We start from the raw sequence: 22625 nt of genomic DNA, 5'->3' as shown, positions 1-22625 counted from the left end.
TGATTAATGAAAGAAAGACACACATGCCCACACACATACAATAATAACAAGTTACTAATAGTCCTTTTCAAACTTACTGGGCACCTCACAGCTTGGTGTTTCTCTTGAATAAATGGAATCGTTCCAAAACCAACAATCACATGCATAATTAAGTAAATTAATAAATCTGAAAGTAATCAGATATCTATAGAACTTGGAGAAAATATAGCATAGACGATGTCACCATAACTAATTTATTCAGCAAATATCAACGTAGGCTTCCATCATCCAGAGAGCTTAGTTATCTTTGTATGACCATGTTTTTTCCAAACACAGGGAAGAAAGTAAAAGGTTGTAAGGGTAGTAAAAGACAGTCACTTTTTTTTCGGTTTGGTTTTTTTTAGTAAGTTTAAGAGCGAACTTTGGGCTGAGAATAAATGAAGAATTTCAGATCACAAATAGAATTTAAGACAAAAATAGCATATACTAAACTAACTACCTCGTCTGCTCCTGGAAATGCTCTAAGATCCACATATAATCACAATTATGCCTGGAAACAAAACAGTGTCTCACTAAAAGGGGAACACCAATGAATCACTAATACCAACTAGAAATGGGGACATTGAAGCTGAAATTTAAATGACCAGGGTTGACTTCCCAGTTCCTGAAGTTCACATGAAGCCCCCATTAAAACCTGAGAAATAGTCTTAAATATTTCTGGTGCAGAACACTCAACTCTTCATCTGCCTCAGCACTCCATCACTATCTTAGCAAGACTTACTCTCACATCATGTGCTTCTTCATGCAACTCAATACATCTGCTTAACCCATAGGCAGGCTGAAAAGCAATCTTGGAGAGGAACAAAAAATACATAAAACACTACAAAAAAACAATACCTAGGCCTCAGACTCTTATTCACATGTATGAAGACTACCGTACAAACTGTGCATGTATTAACACCTGCAACAGATTTTTACACGCACACAAATAAAGATTTCCAGTGATCTTCTGACTTACAAAAACTTGACAAGATCTTCAAAATAGTTAAGTTTATTGGATTAAGAAACTTAACCTTAAATTCTCTTCCTTCTTAAAACGTGTCTTGGCTTCAGCTATTGCTGGATGCTTAGTGCTTTAGCAAAAGGTTATAATCTCTAGCTAGATCTAAACACTACTTTTCATGAGTATTTCAGCCCCAAATTACGTATGTATATAACACTGAGTCAAACAATGAATTTTTAGCCTAGAGTCAGGAGGACAACAGACTGTACTCTATGCTACAGCAACCATTAGCCACAGTGATACAACTGGCTCAGACCACAGCAGAACAACAAAAAATCTAACAGTATACTAGGACAAAATGAAAATAATCATTAAAACAAAAACAGGCAAAAGCCTTCCTAAAGCATAGATGATGATAACCTAGCTATTCATTTTCACCTACAAAAATCAAGACAACTTTGAACTCACCTCAACAAGTTGCTCTTTCTGCTCTGATAGCTTGCAAGTATATTCTGCTACGGCTTCCAGATTTCCTTCTACTCCTGTGATTTTTAACGCTTTGAGAACCATATGATCTGTGTGGTATTTCAGCAGATCTGCTGCCAAAGACGTTGCTGCACTGTGGACCTTGAATATCATTAAAAGAAAGAGAGAGATGCTTTAGAAAGAAAGAAATATAGCCAGTACCAAACTAAACTCCTTTGATGATAGGGCTGTTTTCCAAGAAGCAAAAAAGTATGCTGCAATAGCAGCATACAGACAGCCTGGGGCTTTAATTCTTCAACTATTATTTAAAATAAAAAGATAAAATTCACTGTACTCAAAAACAGCCCACCCAAAGGTCAACAAAAGAGCAGCTCAGTAGAATCACAATGTGTGATTATAGCACAGCTGCTTGCCGGAGATATTGTAGATGGAAAAAACAGGTGCATGAATTCATGGAGCACCAAGTGCAGCATAAGCACAGCACAACAACCACTCTACTTCTCATAAACAGCATACATGAATAGAATCAGAGGCATAGTATCTGAATTTATAACGCATTAGAAATTATGTTTCCATCAATACATTGTCAGGGACACAAAGAAAAGCTCGAAAATAATCCATCGGCTTGTTACACAGCTTCGGGAAAGTTAAAAACACCTGCTCTGCAAGAAGCTCAAAGCCAGAGCTGAATTCTGAAAGTCTCAAAAACTTGCTGCTAACGAGCAAGGAGAAGCTCCCCTTAAAACATAACCCTAAATCCAAATGTACGGAACTACTGAAATTGTGTTCTAAAGGACTCTACTTGATGAGAGCAATCAGCAACAGCTGCTGCTAATTCTAGTGACTAGTCAGTGGGTTTACCTGTGCCCTGTAATCAGCTCAGTTTTAAAAACAGAAGCCTGTTTTAAAAATAGGAGATCTTTCTTATAACTGCTAAGTCTTGTGGTATTACATTTGTTTCACTAGACTGAATGGACTGTATAACAAACACGGCTGTTCAAGAAGTTGATTTTTCAAGCTCTTGTAAACATAAAGAGTTCGATACTGTGACCCTGGTGGGCCTTGACTGTGGATGGAAGAGAATGTTTTCTAGAAACGTTGGCAGTTTTTCCCCTCTGGACTTTGTTTTCCCTCCTTCTTCTAGAAGCACTTATGCAGCCCAGCACTAAGAGGTTTTGTTTCCATGTACATTTCATATATTTAACTTCTGAAAGGAAAGCAGCTCCGATGAAGGGATATCTGCAACTTGTAATGTTAAAGTAGGAACAGGCAATTTTCATTTATATATAGACTACAATAGTAATCGCCTTTTCATCACAGATTCTTTTCATCTTGATCTAAAAAAGAAATTTACTCAATGCTGTCTCAGAATATCAAGCAGGAAAATGATCTTGGGGAAGGAATGCACCTCTTGTTTCTTCCATAAAATGACAAGAGATGGGAAAATACTACTTTTGACACAGTTGCCTGTGTTCTCAGATACCTAGAGTATTAAAATGTTTTAATTGGTGTCACTAAATAGATGATTTCATGAACAGAGAGCTTGTTTGTTGATACAGTGCAGCAAAGGACTAACAGGACAGCCTTCAGGCACACTCAAAAACATGGCTATCTGGAGATCTGCTACAAATCCAGTCAGAACAAGGAAAATGACAATACTATAAGTTTGCTTCTACTGATAGCATAAATCCTGCAAGTTTTAAAAAGCTCCTTCTAACGAAGCTTTCATTCTCCACGTCACAAAAGCGAGGTATACACAGCTTGGGGTTGTTAGTTTAGAAATCCATACCCACTCAGTTTGTTCCACAGTTTCTAGAACAGCTTGCTATGCTTTCAGCTCACTTTTAATACGGGACTTAATTGCAGGGCATAGGTAACCCACTGTTTTGTACTCCACCTCTGTTAGCTGGTTTACAGGAGATCATTTTCTTTTATTGACACCTGACAAAACTATTCAACTGTAATAAGTATGCAGTCTTTGCATGATGTTCATAAATAGAAATCTGTGGGCAGGACAGTATGGTAAGATTTACATTTAAGGATATATATATATATATATATATATATATATATATAGCCAGGATATTAGCAGTTTCTTTTACATACTATTAGCACTTTTGCCTTATGGTCTCTAATTACATAGGCACATACTATTTTCACTGGGAACCCTTCCTTCTCATTTGCTACATAGGAATGCCGTCACCCCAAATGGATTAAAGCTGAATGTCATTCTGGAAAAGCTCTGCTACTGACTTCCTATGTAACGGTGACCGCAGTATATTCTATTTTCTGGGAGCCCAACAGGTAACAAAACCAGCAGAAAGTGGTTTGTTAGCCAAGTATTTTCAGTCAGAACAGCTCAGATCTCAGTCTGTGCAAGTACACCAAACTTCTCTAATATCTTTGTACTGCCCTGTAGCCTAGTATAGAAACCTTCACTGTCCTTAGTGTTCATTTTGCTATCTGTTTAAAGGAAAAATAGGAATAGGAAGGTCTTTAAAAGATATCTGAATGCTTTACAAATGTTTTGGAAGCTGCCAGAAATCAGTAATTCTGTATTTGTCAAATCTGTGGAACAGACAAGGCACCAATGCTCTCTACTTAAGTGAGAGAAGAGGGAGAAGGTAGGATCCTGATCAATAAATACAGTTACAAGATAAATTAATTAATAAATAAATTACAAGAAAGAACAAAGAATTTGATTGCATACCAGCTATCTGATGAAACTGTGATTCAGCTACTCCAGCCTCTTTAGGTATATGATCCTATGTTTACAATTTCATATCCGAAAAGTAAGAAATGCAAAGCTTCCTTCAGTTTGTGCTTGTTTCAACTGGACTTACCTCTCTTTTGAGCTCATTCATACACTGGCATGTTTTTAAAATGGAAACTTCCAAGTCTTCCATGAGATCCTTTGTCTTCTGGTTTTGCTGGAAGCCAAAGAAAACAACCAGACTAAACATTACACATACACACAAAAAACACAACAGCAAATCCCACCATGACACATTACTTCATTGCTTTAGAAGACAGCTTTGTATTTCTAAGTCTAATATTTTCATTTGCACATCCTGTGTAGATTTTACTTGAAGAATTCCTTGACGGAATCTAATGCTGATATCAATGACAGCTAATTGACTGTTTAGGACCAACAGGAATTTATTTCTGAGTCATACTGACACCTTCAGAAAGTGGGTTTCTTTATGATTTAGATCTTAAATTTTCTGCCTAAATGTCTGAAAGCAGAGTAACAGTTGTTTGGTTTTTTTTCCTATTTAATGCCAACAACGCCCTTTTTCGAATAAAGTGGTACCTAAAAAGTTATATTAAATGTTTTGTATTGAACTACAAAAAGGTATCTTATCTGTAAGACTTCAGATCTTCATCTAATTTAAACAAATACATTATCTTCAGTTTGTTGAATCGTTTTCAAGGTGGAGCTCCAAATTTGGCAAAACAAAACAAGAAATCCAACCAAACAAACAAATCTGACACTATCTATGGAATAACCATGTATGTCAAAAGACATACACTGGGAAAAACAGTTCCATAGCAGTAGGTCTGCACCCATCTCCAAAAGCTATTGAAAAGAATTATCCTAGGTGGGACCATTCACAAGCCCATGGCTGCAAAGACATAAGCACCTCAAGTATAAACTATGTAGTAACATAAACACAAAATGTCTGCAGATAAGACAAGCACACTCATTTTTTTCTTCTTAAAGGAAAAAAAGCACCAAACCAATATTATCATTTCCTCAGGTATTCTTTAACCATAGACTGTCTAAAAGTATAATAAAATCACTTTTAACATCTTAACATTCAATACTCACTGCCCTGCCCCTTTTTACTCTTTTACCAATTTATTTAATATGCAAGTTATAACTCCTTTTACGTACAATTGTTTTCCTTTTCAGTAATCACAACTGAAAAACAATTTTCTAGTCCAAATAAGCCCACAGGAAAACACACTACCCTACACTGCCTTTGAATTTTATGAGCTTGGATATCTGCAGCAAGGATTACAGAAATATTAGTAACTCAATCAATAGCATTAGATTCTCTGGTGTGTTCCAGCTACTTAGCATTCACACAGAGGAATACAAACTAGCAGGTCAATGATGCTAGCAAGTCTATCATTTAAAGTTGATATATGTTTCAAGACACTTCTGTTTTAAAATACACTCTTCAATGAAGATTAACAGTCACTCTGCCTGCTGGAAGGATGTACGATGGGTGAAAAGGGAGATAATCGTGCAATCTAAGAGCTCTACATATCTCTCAATTAATGCGTTCCAAGGTATTTTGGTTATCAACAATCCCACTTGAATTACATTAAGCTCCTCAGAAAATATTCACCCGCCAATGAAGCTCTAAACAGCAGAGCCACTTCAGTGAGCTGGTAATGTTTCAACTGCTCCCTGAGACTTCAGTCACAGCTAAGCTGCATTATTTATTAATGTAAATATATAATGCACAAACCCATATGTGCACACTCAAGTATTTTCACGGCTCATATAAACACATATTTTTGTACTAGGCTCTCATCTCCATCACCTGAAATGCAGCATCTAAATTATCTAGAAGTGATGAGTTTCTCCAGTGATACAGCTTAGAACTACTCAACCTAAGCAGGCTGAGTAAGCACAACCTATTGCATTCTATGCAATAAAGATTCTAGATGTGTCTGTATAACAGTAACATTTATATTCTCTTCAAACCGTTCCACTACATTAAGAACAACTGACGGATGCCTCTGATTCAAAGAGGAGAAAAGGAAGAAAAATGCTTTCTCAGAAGTAATAGATACAGTTTTAATCTTGCTTATACACATCTGTCCTTATATTAGACTATTAAGATTTTGTGCTATATATTTCCTCAGGAACAAGACTGAAAGCAAGTCAGTAGCAGGAACAGAAATTGCATTTTCCATTGCTGATCTCCCTCCCCGTTTAGCATGTTCTTTATATTATCTTCAAGGAACAAGGTAAGACAAATGACAGAGACAGCCTTAATGTGCTTCTTCCCAAAAAAGGAAAAGTGCCATCACTGAAACTTTTAGAAAAGGCTGAACAAAAATTCCCAGTGAGTCTTTTCTCACTTGTCTTCCTTCCTCTCTAGAAGGAAAAAAAATAGTCAAGTTTTAGAATATTTCAATTTTTTATAGTTTAAGTATTTTCAGTATTATGTTGAAAACAAGAAATACAAGCTGTGGTCACTGCCATGGGATCGAGACAACTGAAGTCTCTGAAGAAGAGCATTAAAGGCCTTGCCATTCAAGACTGTATTTTGACACTTCTATTAATCTTTTCATTTCTACTTACAGCTTCATGAAAACTAGTCCATCTACAACAGCATAACTTAGGTGTCAGTGAATGAGTGAAACGATATCATTGGGGCAAGGTGAGCACAGTATTGAAGCTTAAAGCATAGTTACAAACTCTGGCTTCCTTCATCAGCTAACTTACTCTGAAGAATACACACAATTCTCTCTTCCTAGACCAGAGGATGTTTGGCATTAAAAACTTCTTTCCAAAGTAGAGGTGAAAAGATTTACTTTGCTAAAAAGCTCTTACAGCTTGCATCCACAGTGAAACCAGCTGCTCTAGTTCCATTTTAGCCTGCTTAGACAGCTCCAAAATGTGTTCTCTGTGCTCATGACTGGTATAGGCAGAATCTGTGAAGTCCTCCGTATGTTCCAGGATAACCTCCAGCATTGTCGAAAGATTCTCTTTTGAGAGAAAATAAAGATTCTCACGAAGACCCTCCACCTTATTCTGTAAAAGAAACACATGAATTCCTTGAGAATTTAGTTTTACTGTTGTAAAGTGAAAGGCAGGTGCATCAGTTTACATTTTATTTTTCTCTTCTGTGCTTTTTAGTATTCATGTATTTTCGAAGTAATCCAATAGTTTTCTATTGGACCTCTGGTGTAGGGTGCGAGTTTCTTTAAACAAAATTACTGTCCATTTATCAGAACTATCAGCATTGTTTTTCTGCAGTCAATAAGAAGCTCTTCAGGTAAGTTTCAGAAAATAGCTATGTATTCAGATTTTGACTGATCTTTACAAGCTTTTCCACAGCTGTATTATCAGTTTTGGGTATGTTTTTCAAATATTTACATTTGGTATACTGAGAAGGGTGTGAGACACACCAGTGTCTCACAGATCCCAAGATTTAAGACATGGCTGTTAATTCTCTGAGCAATAACATACAATCTCAATTCATAATATTTTCTTTGAATGCCAGTTTACTCTTTTAAATTTTTGCATGAGCCTTTGTGTGTGTTTATAAAATGCTAGCAATAGTGAAGCAAGAATTCTGCAACATCAATCTTAAAGAAATGTGATATCCTGGTACTTAAAATTTGCTCAACATTAAAGGCATAACTCCCTCCAAAGAAAAGCAGGAGGAAATATGAAACATCAGAACGCATATCTTGACAAGAGCAATGAAATTATCACAGAATCACAGTATTGTAGGGGTAGGACCTCTAGAGATCACAGAGTCTAACCCCCCTGCTAAAGCAGGTTCCCTACACTATCATCACCTTTTGTCGGACTCTCCTACATTCTGAGACACTTATTCAAGTTACATTGCTGAAAAGATGCTACTCTACCACTTAGAGCTTAAAAATAATAACAATTAAAAATATATATATTCCAGCTGGGGGTAATTTATTAAGCTGTAGAAAATAACACTCTTTCCATTCTCACCTTGAATTCTTTGATGCCAGTATATATACTGATAGGAGCCACTTCATTTTCTCCATTTGGTCTAGAGTCAGTCACAATTTCTATTACCTGTTCCAAAGCTAGTCTCATTCGATGAAAAACACCATCTTTGTTTATACGAGCAGATTCGCAGTCTGGGTGCCGAAGACAAGTCTTCAAAAGAAAGCAAACTAAGTATTAAGAAGGAGACAAATGCAGGAGTGAAATGAATGCTTTCTGCTGAAGCAAGTCTGAAGAATGTGTTAGAGTACAAGTTCTTTCTGTTAAAATGCTAGTATGCTAAACTCATAGAATTATTGAGAACGTAAAGATATTACTCTACTCATTTTATACCCTTACGCATTTGAATATGAAGTTCAAAGTAAGGTTGAGAAAGAACAGACAGCTACAGTGCCAGTCGTCATACTCCGACTTATCTAAACTGTGTAAAAGTGTGAATACTCACTGACCTTTGAGGCAGTTAATAGCATCATGGTGCACTTCTCAAGAACAGCCCTAGATGCTGCCATTCTGGCCTTTTTCTTCTCATCCTTCAAATCCTAAACACCAAACAAAAAATGATTTGAATACTGTATAGTAACTAAAATGTTTACTGCTTATGAGTCTGGGGAAAAAAAAAAGACTGTCTTGCAGATGGATGGGTTGTAAGAAAGCTTCTTTATGATGTCTAACAGATGCTATTTTAAGCCTAGCTCATAATCTAGATCTTGCTTTTCAGAAATATTTTAATTTATGTATTTATTCTTGGCACTACTCAATTCAGATATCAAAGAAGAAGATCTCAGAGATATAGCATGTGCTAATTAGGTCACTAATTTCTGTATCCTTATCATATAGCATTATTTATAGAGCAGGAAAGGAAGCAAAAAGCACAACCAAAAAACAAAACCTGTGATTAAAAATAGCATCTGAAATGGCGGGGAGCAGAAGGCAGGGAAAGAGAACACAAACCTTTCATTGTACTGCAGTGAAGGAAACAGAAAATTAATATTTTATATATTGTTATATTTACCATAGACCAATAATAAAGATGGGTAACCAAATGGTACTTCCACTGAAATCAGATCTAGTTCTCCCCTGTGCCATGTCTCATACTTCTTAATATAAATGGAGACAGATTTTTCTCAGATCTAATAACGCTATTTGGTCTCATTGCTATTAGGAAGTACAAGCTCCTAATTATATAAGTTTAGAAAATGTAACTCCTAGACAAAAGTGCACTAACTTTCTGATTGTAATTCCACTTCCATTAAAACAGTGACATGTATTGTGCATCAAGACTTATTACTCATCTCAAAATATGGAATGTAGAATGGCAAAAGTTATTACCTGAAAAGGGAAAAGTTTACAGAATGGAATTAATGCCACATTAAAAAACAGAGAAACACACACACACACAAATAACCAGATATATCAGGCCACTCTGACATTTTTCAGTTTCTTACTTAACAAGGACAGAAAATCTTTAGGCCTGAGATCGCCAAGTGTTAAACAGTAACTTGTTTAAGTAATGTATGCATTTCATTTGGATAAATCCAATCACACTCAAGAGTTTCTAGCAGACTTGTATTAATGAAAAATACCTTGAGGGATGCTTCCTCCCAATAAAATCACACAGCAGCCTACACAGAGTGCAGCACACCAACCACATCCCTGACAGCATCTTTAAGAAGATTAATGAAGTACTCTTTCCAAAAGAGTCAAGGAGACAAGGAAAAGGCAGAGTGAAAGCCCAAATAATACAGAAAACCAAAAATTGTTGAATAGAGCATCACTTACAAGCAATACAGTTTTCTCTTCTGAAGAAACAACTGCTATGAATAGTTGAGAAAAAAAATAAATAAATAAAAGCAGTTTATTTCCAAGCAGGATATCCTTTAATAAAACCCAGCTTTTCCATTTTCCAGAAATGTGGGTTTCAGAGACAGAACACCATTAATTTTTGCTTTCTAATAGTTAATGACCATAGAAGAACAAAATTCTTCAAATAAATTAGGTAAAAAGTATTATTTAAAACATCTCTTATAGCCCTCCATCAATACTTACATTTTGCCTGTCTCCAGTTAAATGGGCAAATTCAACCATTTCGTTTCCAAACTGGCTGAATATTTGCACAAACTCCTGGAAACTACTGACTTTTTCTAGCTGTTCCATAGTTGCGAGAACCTGAAAGATAAGGGTAAAAACTGCAGATCATCAAGATACAGAAGGGGAATCATTACTACTAATTTAGGGATTTTATTATTTGTGGACACTTCTAAACAATATCATATAAAATGAATGGAGTTGGTTACGATTTAAGTACTAATAAACCAAAAGCTGGAAATCAAACTTTAAATTATTAATAATGCTTCAGTCAAAATGCGTTACTTATTTTGAATGCTCATATGCATTTTCTTCACTCTTCCCAATACCAAGAGCAACAGTATTGCAGGATTCAGTTTCTATATTCAGGAAAATGTTCCTGCCTATTACATTTATAAACATAAGTACCTAAAAATTATATACTGGTAATACTGCATACTATAATTCTCAACTTCAAAGTTCAGTTTCAGATGCACCATTTTCAAAGTCTAAAGCCCTGTTTGCACAGTCCAACAAGTGTTTCATGACTGGTAACATGCATGAAAAATGCATTCACAAAAGAAAATTTTACAACTTTAGGAATGAATGAATGCAGCTTTATGCTTCCTGTAACAGCTGGATTTAAAATTGAGAAGATTTTTTATTATTTCTATATAAAGCAAAGTACTGAAGTTGTACAAGCTCTTACTCAAGGTATGTAGGAACATGTGAAATCAGCATTTTTGTAAAAGTTCAGCAAAAACTATCACACAGCTTATAAATTATTGAAGCTGTCTTGCTGAGGGCACTATGGTAAGGTTTACAACAGACATTAACACTAGAGTGTTTCAGGTTAGATGCACAGTATATAATCCCACAGCGATCTTTCAAATCCAGCTGGCTTCAGAAGGAAAGAAAGTAGTTCTTTGTTGTGTCTCTGTTTGGAGATAAGATAGCCCATGGAAATTTAATGAACTTTACTTAAAAGGGAGAAACTTCAACTCAGTTTTTCATTTCTATGCCAAAAGAATTTTCCACTCGAGTAAAAAGCAGCCTACATACTTGACTGTGACAAATTCCCCTTGCCCTGTAACCCACAATCTACTGCAAGTGTTCCATGCAATACTAGACTGCAATATCAGTCTGAGAATGCTACATTATGCAGCCAGTGCCACAAACACTGCAGAAACAAGAACTTTCATTATTCCGAGGTTGAATCTCTGTCTGAATAAGAATGCAAAGGACTTACAAGGAAGCCACACAACAATAAGGATATGAAAATGGCCGTGTAAGAGTAAAAAAGAAAAGTAAATGAGGGAAAAGGAAGAAACAAACAAGTTAGGGTCCAGCTTTCTTATCCAAAAACAGGTAAAAATATGTAGGTCAATCCAATAGTAATGCCTCCTATTTATTTCCATGAAAATGACAACAGATACAAAAAGCACAACAACACTATTTGATAGAGCAAATTCTCAGCTATAAAACACTATTTTTTAACATAGTCACCAACACTGGATGTGCACTCGCACCAGCAATGAACAGGAACCTGCATGCTGTGCACATAAAACAGTGCACCAGCAAAGGTGACCCACTGCTGCTGAAATGCACCACTCCCTGCCTCACTGTGATCACATCCACTGTTTGGTCCCCATGAATGCTCAGCAATGTCTTTATCAACAACGTGGACAATGAGATTGAGCATGTTTGTGGACAACACAGAAGCTATGTGGTATAGTCAATACACTGGAGGACCTTGACAAAGCTTGAGAAACGGGCCTGTCTGAATATCAAGCTGAGCAAGGCCAAGTGCAAGGTACTGCAGCTGGGTCAGGGCAATCCCAAACACAAACACAGGCTGTGCAGAGAATGGATTGAGAGCAGCTCTAGGGAGGACTAGGGAATCTTTGTTGATGACCAGCAAATCATGAGCTGGCAGCGTGCACTTGCAGCCCAGACAACACAGTGTATCCTGGGCAGCTTCTAAAGAAACGAGGCCAGCAGGTTGAAGGAGCTGATTGTTCCTCTCTGCTCCACTCCTGTGGGTCCTAACATGGAGTGCTGTTTGCAGCTCTGAGACTCACAGCATAAGAACATGGAGCTGTTGGATGAGTCCAGAGGTGGACCATCAAGATGATCAGAAGGTTGGAGCACCTCCCATGAAGAAAGGTAGATGGAGTCGGGCTTGTTTAGCCTGGAGAAGAGAAGGCTCCACCAAATCTCATCAGGGCCTTCCAGTGCTTAAAAAGGAGCCCACAGGAAAGCTGGAGGGAGACTTTTTCCAAGAGCATGTAGTGACAGGTAATGACTTAAAGCTAAGGTAGATTTAGATTAAATATAAGGAAGAAACTCTTCACTATGAGGAAGGTGAAGCACTGGAACAGGAAAGTTGTGGATGCCCCATCCCTGGAAGTGTGCAAAGCCAGGTTGAATGGAACTTTGGGCATCCTGGTCTAGTGGGAGATATCCCTGCCCATGACAAGTGTGTGGAACTAAATAGTCTTTAAGGTCCCTTCCAACACGAGCCATTCTGTCATACTATGAAAACGCGCATTTTCAAAATTCAGGGTTAAAGTATGTAAAAGAAAGGTCATGTTTCTATTAATAATTAAATTAGAATTTAGTATTTTGCAGCTACTGCTGCTCTGTGAATGTCACTTTTCAGACTGCAGTCCTAGGCTGACATCACTTCAGGGCACATCCATATTTTTATCTAATCTGCATAGGATAGCAACACCCCCGCTTTCTGTCACTTCCCTACTCATTGTTCTGGTGCTTCCGATTTGATTGGTGACAGTAAGTGGAGCAAGATGTAAACTTACTGATGAGGTGCCTAATTCTGACAAAGAATGAAATAAATTGTGAAAGGCTGGAAAGATGTGGGCACAGATTTAAGAAATACACGCCATCTAAAAACACAGAGATGGTGTATATGGTGCAGAGGATGCACGGGCAGGAACAGAATCATCAGGATCATCAAGCAGAGATTGCAATTTTGCAGTAGATCACCACTCTAGAAAATCTCAATCAGCAGTCTGTAAATCACCTTTCTGTCCCTCAGCATTTTTTCACTCAAGTACTCTTGATTCAAATGAGGAAGATGATTACGACAATGAAAATGAAACTGTTCATAAACCTGAAGATGCACAAGTCATGGAATCACAGAATCACCAAGGCTGATAAAGACCTACAAGATCATCCAGTCCAACCATCCACCCATCACCAACAGTTCTCACTAAGCCACATCCCTCAACAAAGCATCCAAACGTTCCTTGAACACCTCCAGGGTCAGTGACTCCACCACCTCCTTGGGCAGCCCATTCCACTGCCTGACCACTCTTTCAGAGAAGTTCTATTTCCTAACATCCAGCCTAAATCTCCCCTGCCACAGCTTGAAGCCATTCCCTGTAAGTAAGTTTTAAGCTATGTTTCAAGACATAAGCTAAACTGCACAAAAAACTTTTAATCTGTAAGGTTCGGTGAACTAGCATGTGCTTTTATCAGCTCTCCTCACAGCTTTTTGTTGTAGATCAATTTTGAATGGTATCCTCATCTTGTTTCTGACAATAGAAACATCCTGTCTTTACCAAGGAGAAGCCTTTATTGGCTTTCTAACTGACAGATAAATAAGCAGTAACACAACTTTCTCTCTAGCATATTAAGTCAATAGTGTAATACAGGTCACGTAAAATGTAAAAAGTCATAGAAAACGTTATTCCTCTTTATTCACAGCCATCCTTCTTTGGATATTTGGTATGTAGGCATATGTAAAATACACATTTTTTACCTCTTTATTTTGCACTTTCCCCTAGAGATGCAATGAAAATAGCACTTCATCTATTAACATTCTTTTGTATTAACTGCACATTATCAATTTAACAAAACAAACAAGAAAAAGAAGCTACAAATACCTTGTTTCTAGAAGTTATTATTTGCTTAATAACTACCCTGTCTGCTAAGACCAGCACTTTTGTGACCGAAGAAAGTAACAGTCTTGCAGCTTTTACCACGCCTGTTTTGTCAGTAAAGATTGTTATGTGGCTATCAGATTCCGGATGATCCAAGCTTGCTACATCTGTAAGCTGTGCAATTGTTTCACCTATAAGGAAAAAAAAAATAAAAATAAGTACTTATCATTTAATCAATATCATTATCATTAATTCTTAATACTTCTAAGGTATTCCAGAGCAATCCACAATTCCTTTTCACTTCATTTTGCTTCCTTTTGTTGACTGTTGGTGGCACCCTCTCCAAATTTAAATCAGTATGATTCAGTACTGCCCCATCCATCCATCCATCCATATGTAACACTAGTTTTCTTAGAGCGCTGTACAGATATTTAGGTGAAAGGGGTGGAGTTATGGAGCGTCAAGGGAGAAAACACTTGTAGAAAATACTTCGCCAGTTTCCATAGCAAAAGTCAAATCAATGTAAACACATGCAGAGCCTTTCCTTACCCCACTGCTGCAGAAGGACCACCAGGAAAGAGAACTCAAGCAAGACTAAAATAAGGTATATTTTTTATTAGCATCCAAGACGAGATGATCAAACCACAGCTAACTTGCAAATCATTCTTGAAGGCAAAACACTTAGGACACTTGACTGAGTCTTCTGGAATTCATCTCCAAAACCACAACTCAGATAATTCTTCTAAGCATATCAGATATTCACTTCAAAAATCTGACAGTCAGGAATCTTACGTGAAGAACCTGAAAGTGCATTATGAACCTAAAAATAATACATAAAAACTTAGAACTCCACAGAACTAGGAAAAAAAAAATGACAATCCTTCAAAACACTGCTCCATGATTTGTGGTATTTATGGATAAACTTCTCTCTTCTGATAGTTGTAATCCCTTGAGCTCTCAAATTGTCTGAATAAGTATTGCACTATAGCAAGGAGCTTCCAGATCAGGTTGTAAAAGCTGAAAATAGTCAGAGGTTCTCTCTATTAGAAGCATGCAAATGTAATGAACGAGAGTACACACTGAGACAGTTGACAACACCATTTCCATGGCAGAACTGACCATTAAGCCCAGTGGTAGTAATGAGTTGCATAAAATTTTCCTGGCAGTTGGATACCAGTGGCATCCTTCAGGGACTGACATAAGGGATCAAAAAGTTTCCCTGGACAGTTGTGTTCAGCATGTGTGTGAACAATACTAAATCATGTGAGTGTCTGATATGCTGGAGGACAGGGTTGAGAGATAGGAGGACTGTCTGGATAAGCAATCTGACAGGAAATTTGTGAAATTCCACAAAGGCATATAACTTTGTCCTGCATTTGGACCAGCGTAACACCACACAACAATACAGACTGTGGTCAGCTGCTTAGAAAGAACCTTACAAGGAAGGACTTGGGGATCCTGGTAGATGATGGGTTGGAGACAGCAAAGAAGGCTAACTGCTTGCCAGGCTGTCAGCAACTGAGTAATCAGCAGGCTGTGGAATTGACTCAGCCCTTCTGCTTGGTGCCTGTGGGACAGTATATGGGTATCATGCCCTTTTTAGCCTTCCTAGCCAAGAAAAACAGTGACATAGTAGAGCATGTAATAGGGGAGGCTGAATGAAGTGAATTTGTTCACTCTCAAAGAGAAGGCCAGTGGCAGAGCTCATGGATGTATACTACTATCCAATGGACAGGAATCGAAAAGACAGGGACAGACTGTTCCCAGAGGTGCATGGTGATAGGACAAGAAACAATGGATGAGATATAACTAAACACTTTTCCAAATATAAGGGTGGCCAAACACTTAACAGTATACAAGAGAAATTGCAGCATCTCCATTCCTGAAAACAAATACAACATGTTATTTCCTGATTCTGTGCATCCATCTCAAAACATTGCTTTTCAACATGCTTAATTTATTCCTTCTCTGTACTGAAAGGCAAGACAAAAATAGGAGAGAGCTATCATTTCCACTTTACTCCACGTCTTCCTTTAGGGTTATGTAGTCAACTGGCAGTGAATACTGAAAATGTTATGACACTAACTCATTCTTGACATGTGTTTTTTCTTCTAAATTAACCAGACTCTCCTTAGCTTTGGGGTAAGATACCACAGATGGACATCTAAAAATATTATTCTTTGAGTTATATTCCACTACTATACTGTTACTGTAAACACTGATAGTGCCAGAATAATGTTAGGCCAAATCTGCCATACAACCCTCTGCAGCATTTTATGGTTCTTTTTAAGTAAATCAAATTATGAAATTTATTACAAGGAAATAGTCATAACAAGCCTGAAACACCTGAGATCACCTTCATAAGACTCTTCATAAGAGTCAGATGCATCACACCATCCTTCAAAGCCTCTGCAGGATATGAAATTGTGATCTAAAGACTCTCTACCTTTCTTAGCAATAGAAACAGTTCTAAATCCTCTAAGGTTGAGATCTACCCTTCTATGCCATCCTGGTCTCAGATGGGACAAAACTGACTTTCTCTTCATAGTGTCTGATATGATACTATGATTTTTATTTTATGAGAAAAACAAGATTGACAACACAGAGGTGTTTTAGTTGTTGCTGAACAGTGCTAAGGACATTTCAGCTTCTCACAGTCCTGCCAGTGGTGGGGGTTGAGGGGGCACAAGGAGGTGGGAGGGGACAGGAAAAGGGATATTTCAGACCATAGGACACTGTGCAAAAATCACCTTGAAACACAGCAGAGAGTTGGCTGGGGGAGGAGCCACTGCTTGGGGACTGGCTGGGCTTCGGGTAGGTGGGTGGTGAGCAATTGCTTGTGTAAACAACTGTGGGGTGCTTAGCTACCTGTCAGGTTAAACCACAACATACATCTAACAACACTTCCCTTTCATTTCTGAGGCATCATCTGATTTATTGGCCAAAAGGAAGCATAAACAACTCCACAACATCCTGTCCTGACCAGCAAGGGCTTTCTGCTGCCCAGGCCATCAGAATATGGCACCATAACACTTCAAAAACAGACATGAGAAACACATGCTTTAGCTGCACACAAATTTTCATTACAAAAACTTTGTTTTCATTACAGTAAAGTGTTCACAAGTACAGAGGTAAGCTAGAACTTCACATGCGAAATCCCAGACTTAACTCTATTGTCACTCCTTAACACTTCATCAATGTATATGTAATTTTACAGTACAGAACAGTTTCTTTAGGGATAGGAAGACTGTGGCAAGTCAATTTCTAATTCTACTACTGCTTCCTTATGACTAGAAACAAAGGAAAACTTTGTGACCAGTACAAACTCAGAAAGCAAACAGTTACTATCTGTATTAGGATATCTTAAAGAAGGTTTCTTCTCCTACTTTTCCCTTTATTTTACCCTTGCAGAGATTAAATAAAAAAAAGCTCACACTCTTTTAACAGAACTTAACTCATGCAAACTACAGCTTCTCATAAAACCCTTCTCATCCCACGAGAAGAGTTGGTGCACACAGCAGTGTTCCATGGCTGGCTGAAGTTGCTGTGGGAACTCTACATAAAGCTTTATGCTTGTTTGTTACATGTTTTGTAATGTATAAATCCAGTATGGAACATCGACAACTCCAGTATTGATGGCTGATACAGAAACAGAACAAAGAGCTGACAGACTGGGCTTTTCAAACCAACCCATATTCACTGATGAATAACATTCCATGATGATTCTTTTATACAAGTCATTATTGGATATAACTGTCCAGAAGATTTTACTGGCTTGCTTCAGAATAGAAAAGTTCTTCAAAATGGCACTAAGGTAACTCCATCTTGAGGCTGAATTTAGAGGACAACCTATCCGCAAAAAAGTGTCCGCATAAAAGACTCTCTTGCCTTGTCAAACACTTAACAGTCCACAGATTTATACTAGCAAAAAACAGCCAAATAGGAAAAAAATATCCAAATCTAACAATGGCAGCAAACATGTATGATATTTCATGAATATATCATGAATATCATGAATATTTCATGTAAGTCTTCAGCTAGATCTAAAACACAGAGACCAGAGAGTAACCAGCCCATGCCAGGGGCAATTTGAAAGTTGACAGAAAAGTAAATAACCTATACCCTCACTCCTCCGTACTGAGTAGGAGAAAAAACAACAGAAGTATAACCACTGGGTGAGAAAAAACAGCAGAGTCAGAGTATTTTTAGATTCTGAGCTCCTTCTGGATAAACTGATAGGAAGGGGGTGAAAAAAATAACTTGGCCACAAAATAGCTGGCAAGTCAAGAAACAGAGATTCACATTGCACAGGTCTTTTAACAGCTAAGATTATCAATGGAAACTTTCAGCTTGTCAGCATTTTACTCAGATCTTTGAAGAGAAAAGACATGCTTTACATAACAAGTGGAATGTTTTCCAATTAGGACATTTCTGTTTGCAGCCAAGTTTACTGGAGCGGCCATGAAACTTCAGCCTGAAGTTTATCTAGAATAGTCCTTCAAATCACAAAAACAGTCCAGTGTGTTTCTTTGCTACTCATCACTGAGAAATTTTCAGAGGATTTGTTATATTACTATGCACAATCTGTAAGCTTTTATTTTAAGTACAAAATCAATATTAACTGCACGTGCCAAATACATTAACCATACGCATCCCCAAAGTTTAAGGCCAGCACGAGGACTAAGCAAGAAGCAAAACACCAAAAGGCAAGATCCTCAGGCTTCTGGGCTGATTGAAAAGATAAAGAACAGAGTAATAAGCAAATAAAAATAAACCTCACAAACACCCACAAGTCCACTTTTTATCTTAACAGACCAATTACAGTGAGCTGGTTTTGGAGCACAGCTCCTTCCAGCCATTGGTGTTGAAGGAAAGCTCATTTATTTGTCAGCACAAGCGGAAGCTCAAGATAGACTTTATGTTTCCTGTGGCTTCAGGGAGACAATCTGTCATGCTGATAAGCACTTCTGCCTGCTCCAAGCAGAACTTCCCATTATCTAAAAGTATACAAAAGAAAAAAAAAACAACAAAACAAACCACACCCAATCACCACAATATTTAGGAAGTCTAGTAAAACATTGTGCAATGGGCATATCTGGGAATGTGGTCTCTAGCATGACACTGAATTGTCTTATAGTATCAGAAAACATAACCCACTGTTTCCATACAAGGTGGTTTTCTGGGGGAGGAGCATGACAATAGTCAACTTGATCCCTCATCCATACTTTTACTAATCATACTATTAAATTCATATAGCCAGAAAGTTTGCAACAAAAATCGTATCCAGCAAAAAGACAAATACAGTCTGATATTTTCATTTTACTGAGGGGAGTCATCAGATGAATGATGTGAGTCATCTTACTGAGTGCTGATGAAATATGGGTTGACACTGACCTTCATTCAGATTTAGAATGCAGTGACCTCAAATTACTTTAAATACCCCACTGTTTTAGCTTGAGAGCAATAAACTCTGAACGTGTTCTCTCAACATTCTGCTCTTTGTTTCTAGAAACATCATAAAAAAACCAAACCAATAAACCAGCAGTTGGGTAATTCCTTCTGGCAAAAGATCAAAGCCACCACACAATTCCATCGTCTGCTGATAAAACAACAATTTAAGCAAGTGACCAAGGTAACAAATTAGGCCTTGAATGAAACAGCAGAAGAGGGTTAAACAATTAAATAACACACTGAAGTTCTTAGATTACTCCAGACAATACAAATATTGATCCAAATTCAGCACAAGCACAACAGGTTACAAACTTCATGAGTAACTACATACCTGCTCTCCTTGCTTCAATGCACGCAATACTCATTTCTTCTTTCAATTCATGATTTTCGTTGGCTATAGCTTCACCTACTGTAACAAATCTTCCAACTGCCAGGTTAACTGCTTGGCCCACTCGCTGAATTGCCTGCAGAGTCTTGTCGGAACGCTTTGGTTTATCCTTGTGGTTAATAAGAGTAGTTATCTGTGAACAAGAGTCAACTATTAGAACTCTACACAAGATGTCTTTTTAATATCATTGGCAAGTATTGAGCAGAACTCAGTGCCAGTTTTTTAGTATAGTAATAAAATATAGCATGGAACCATGAGGTATTATTTAACCTATTAGAGAAGGGGTAAAGTAAAGCAAAACTAAATTTGCTCATCTGCAATGATCTCAGCTTGTCCCAGATCTGAAAGAACTGAGGGAGTACTTTCCTCTTAAACCACCTTGGTTTTCCTATCAGTCAAGCCCATCGTAGAACAAAAGCATAAAAGCTGTGCCTGTAATCCTCATATCACACCCAAGGAAATGCAGGAAACAGAGTAAGAACTGTTCTGCTTCGTTATTTGGTCAATGCCCAAGGCCATCATCTAAGATATCACTGAGTCTTGTTTCTAGGTTCAGGTGTGAAGATCTTACTGGGGCAAGGTTTGAATGCCAGGAGCTGGATTACTCAAACTAGCAATATCAAATGCCTTGCAATGGAAAAAATATCAACATTTCATAAAACACTGCACCAACACCAGCAGCTCCTCCCACCTGGAAAAGAAGAAAAAACCTAGAAAATACTAAAAATGTTCCTAATTTATAGTGCTACTTTATTCAAGAACTGCTATGGGAATTCAAAACATTTTGTCCTAGAATAAAGAATCATTACAGAAATGAATCATCTACTCAGTACCTTCTTATATATGTTTTCCTTTGTCCTATTTGTACCCAAACCACAAGCTACAAAGGAACATCGCTTCCTACAATTCACACAACAAATCTATCCCTCTAAGAGTCCTCCAATTCACCACTCTCTCCTCAAAGCCTAAAAAAACGTAATGATTCTCCAGCAAAATGACAGGTCAAGTTCCTGACTGACCACAGACAGTAAGAGTACAAGGAGCATTAGTCCAAATGCTGAGAAGAAAACCAATTTGATAGAGCGTCACAACTTTGTTTCCTCAACCGATACTTAAGCAAACAGCAACCTAACATTATGTCAACAAAGGACTCAAACACTCATTGAGTTAATGACTTTCCAAAAGTATGTAGAATAACAAATAGAATACAAGTTGGATGCACATCCTGTCTGCAAGTCTGCCTCCCACAGCATTTCATTACAGCAGAAGTTTAAACACGTTCTGTGTAACCCTGAAAAAATGCATACAAAACTAACACTGCAGAATGAAAGCAAACCCACGGTCTGTTACAAATCACCAAGGGCATTTTAATCCCATATGTTCCTGTAGCAGTATGCAAATGATGAAAATCACCGAGATGTCACTTTATGTTACTTTAATCATTTTAAAACATTTTTAGAAACATTTTCATTTGAGACATGGGTGAAGTTCACCCCTTCGCCACTCTCTTCGTAAGGGATCATCATGCATGATTTTAGACAGAGAGAGCCTGCTGTTCCCACTACGTAAGCTGAAGCAGGAGCTGTTTCGGCACTTATCACCACCAGCATCATCTAGTCTGTAACACCCACTGAAGTAGGTTGTCAGTGCAGGTAAAGCTTTACAGATCTTTCCTGGATTAGATAATACCCAGATGGATCTTTGGGACTAGCTGCGTTATGATCACTTGAGAAACCAGTGTAATGTTAGAATGGAAGGAAACTCATTGACCAGTAGACATCAGCCAAGAGGTCTGATACACACAAGCCCAAGCAAAGCTACAGGTTTGGAGCAGATTGGCTGAAGGATTATGTGGACAAAATGGACCTGAGGGTATTAGTTGATGTTCAGCTGAACAAGAGCCAGCAGTGTGCCCAGGTTGCTAAGAAAGCCAGTGGCATCCACTCTTGTACCAGAAGTAGTGCAACCAGCAGGAGCAGGGAAGTGATCACCCATATGTAATCAGCTCTGGTGAGGCCACACCTCAAGTACTGTGTTCAGTTTTGGGCCCCTCACTACAAACTGAGGTCCTGGAGTGTGCTCCAGAAGGGCAATGAAACTGTGAGGGGTCTGTAGCATAACTCTGATGAGGAGCAGCTGAGGGAACTGGGATCGTTCAGGCTGGAGAAGAGGAGGCTCACTCACTACAGTGACCTGAAAGGAGGGTGTGGAGAGGTGGGGATTGGCATCTTCTCTCAAATAACTAGCAATAGGACTACAGAGAATAGCCTCAAGTTGCACCAAGAGAGATTCAGGTTGGACATTAGGAAAAAATTCACCTCTGAAAGAGTGGTCAGATGCTGGAATTGGCTACCCAGGGAGGTGGTAGAGTCACTGACTACAGAGGTGCTCAAGAAACATTTTGATGTTGTACTGAGGGACGTGGTTTAATGGGAAATATTGGAGACAGGTGGACAGTTGGACTGGATGATCTTGGAAGTCTTTTCCAACCTTGGTGATTGTATGATTATATATCAAGATATAAACACTTGCATTAATGTGCTATCAACACTATATCATTAGATGTGGCCTATACCGATACACTGAATTTTGCATAGAAAACTAAGTATATATATA

At 37.9% G+C, this 22625-nt stretch overlaps 1 protein-coding gene across 1 annotated transcript in view; it reads right to left on the bottom strand.

Moving 5' to 3' along the window:
• CTNNAL1 (catenin alpha like 1) overlaps window positions 1-22625 on the bottom strand; it is a 50285-nt gene that overhangs the window by 13753 nt on the left and 13907 nt on the right. Inside the window, exons 2-9 of the mRNA XM_015855156.2 lie at window positions 19953-20142; window positions 14174-14361; window positions 10248-10367; window positions 8651-8740; window positions 8184-8354; window positions 7044-7244; window positions 4312-4398; window positions 1451-1609 (exon numbers count right to left, since the gene is read on the bottom strand). Of these exons, the coding sequence (XP_015710642.1) occupies window positions 1451-1609; window positions 4312-4398; window positions 7044-7244; window positions 8184-8354; window positions 8651-8740; window positions 10248-10367; window positions 14174-14361; window positions 19953-20142 (1206 nt within the window). The remainder of the gene's footprint in view (window positions 1-1450; window positions 1610-4311; window positions 4399-7043; window positions 7245-8183; window positions 8355-8650; window positions 8741-10247; window positions 10368-14173; window positions 14362-19952; window positions 20143-22625) is intronic.

The sequence above is a fragment of the Coturnix japonica genome, chromosome 2 (genome assembly GCF_001577835.2).
Source record: "Coturnix japonica isolate 7356 chromosome 2, Coturnix japonica 2.1, whole genome shotgun sequence".
Classification (NCBI taxonomy): domain Eukaryota; kingdom Metazoa; phylum Chordata; class Aves; order Galliformes; family Phasianidae; genus Coturnix; species Coturnix japonica.
This window is presented reverse-complemented; position numbering and strand designations above follow the sequence as displayed.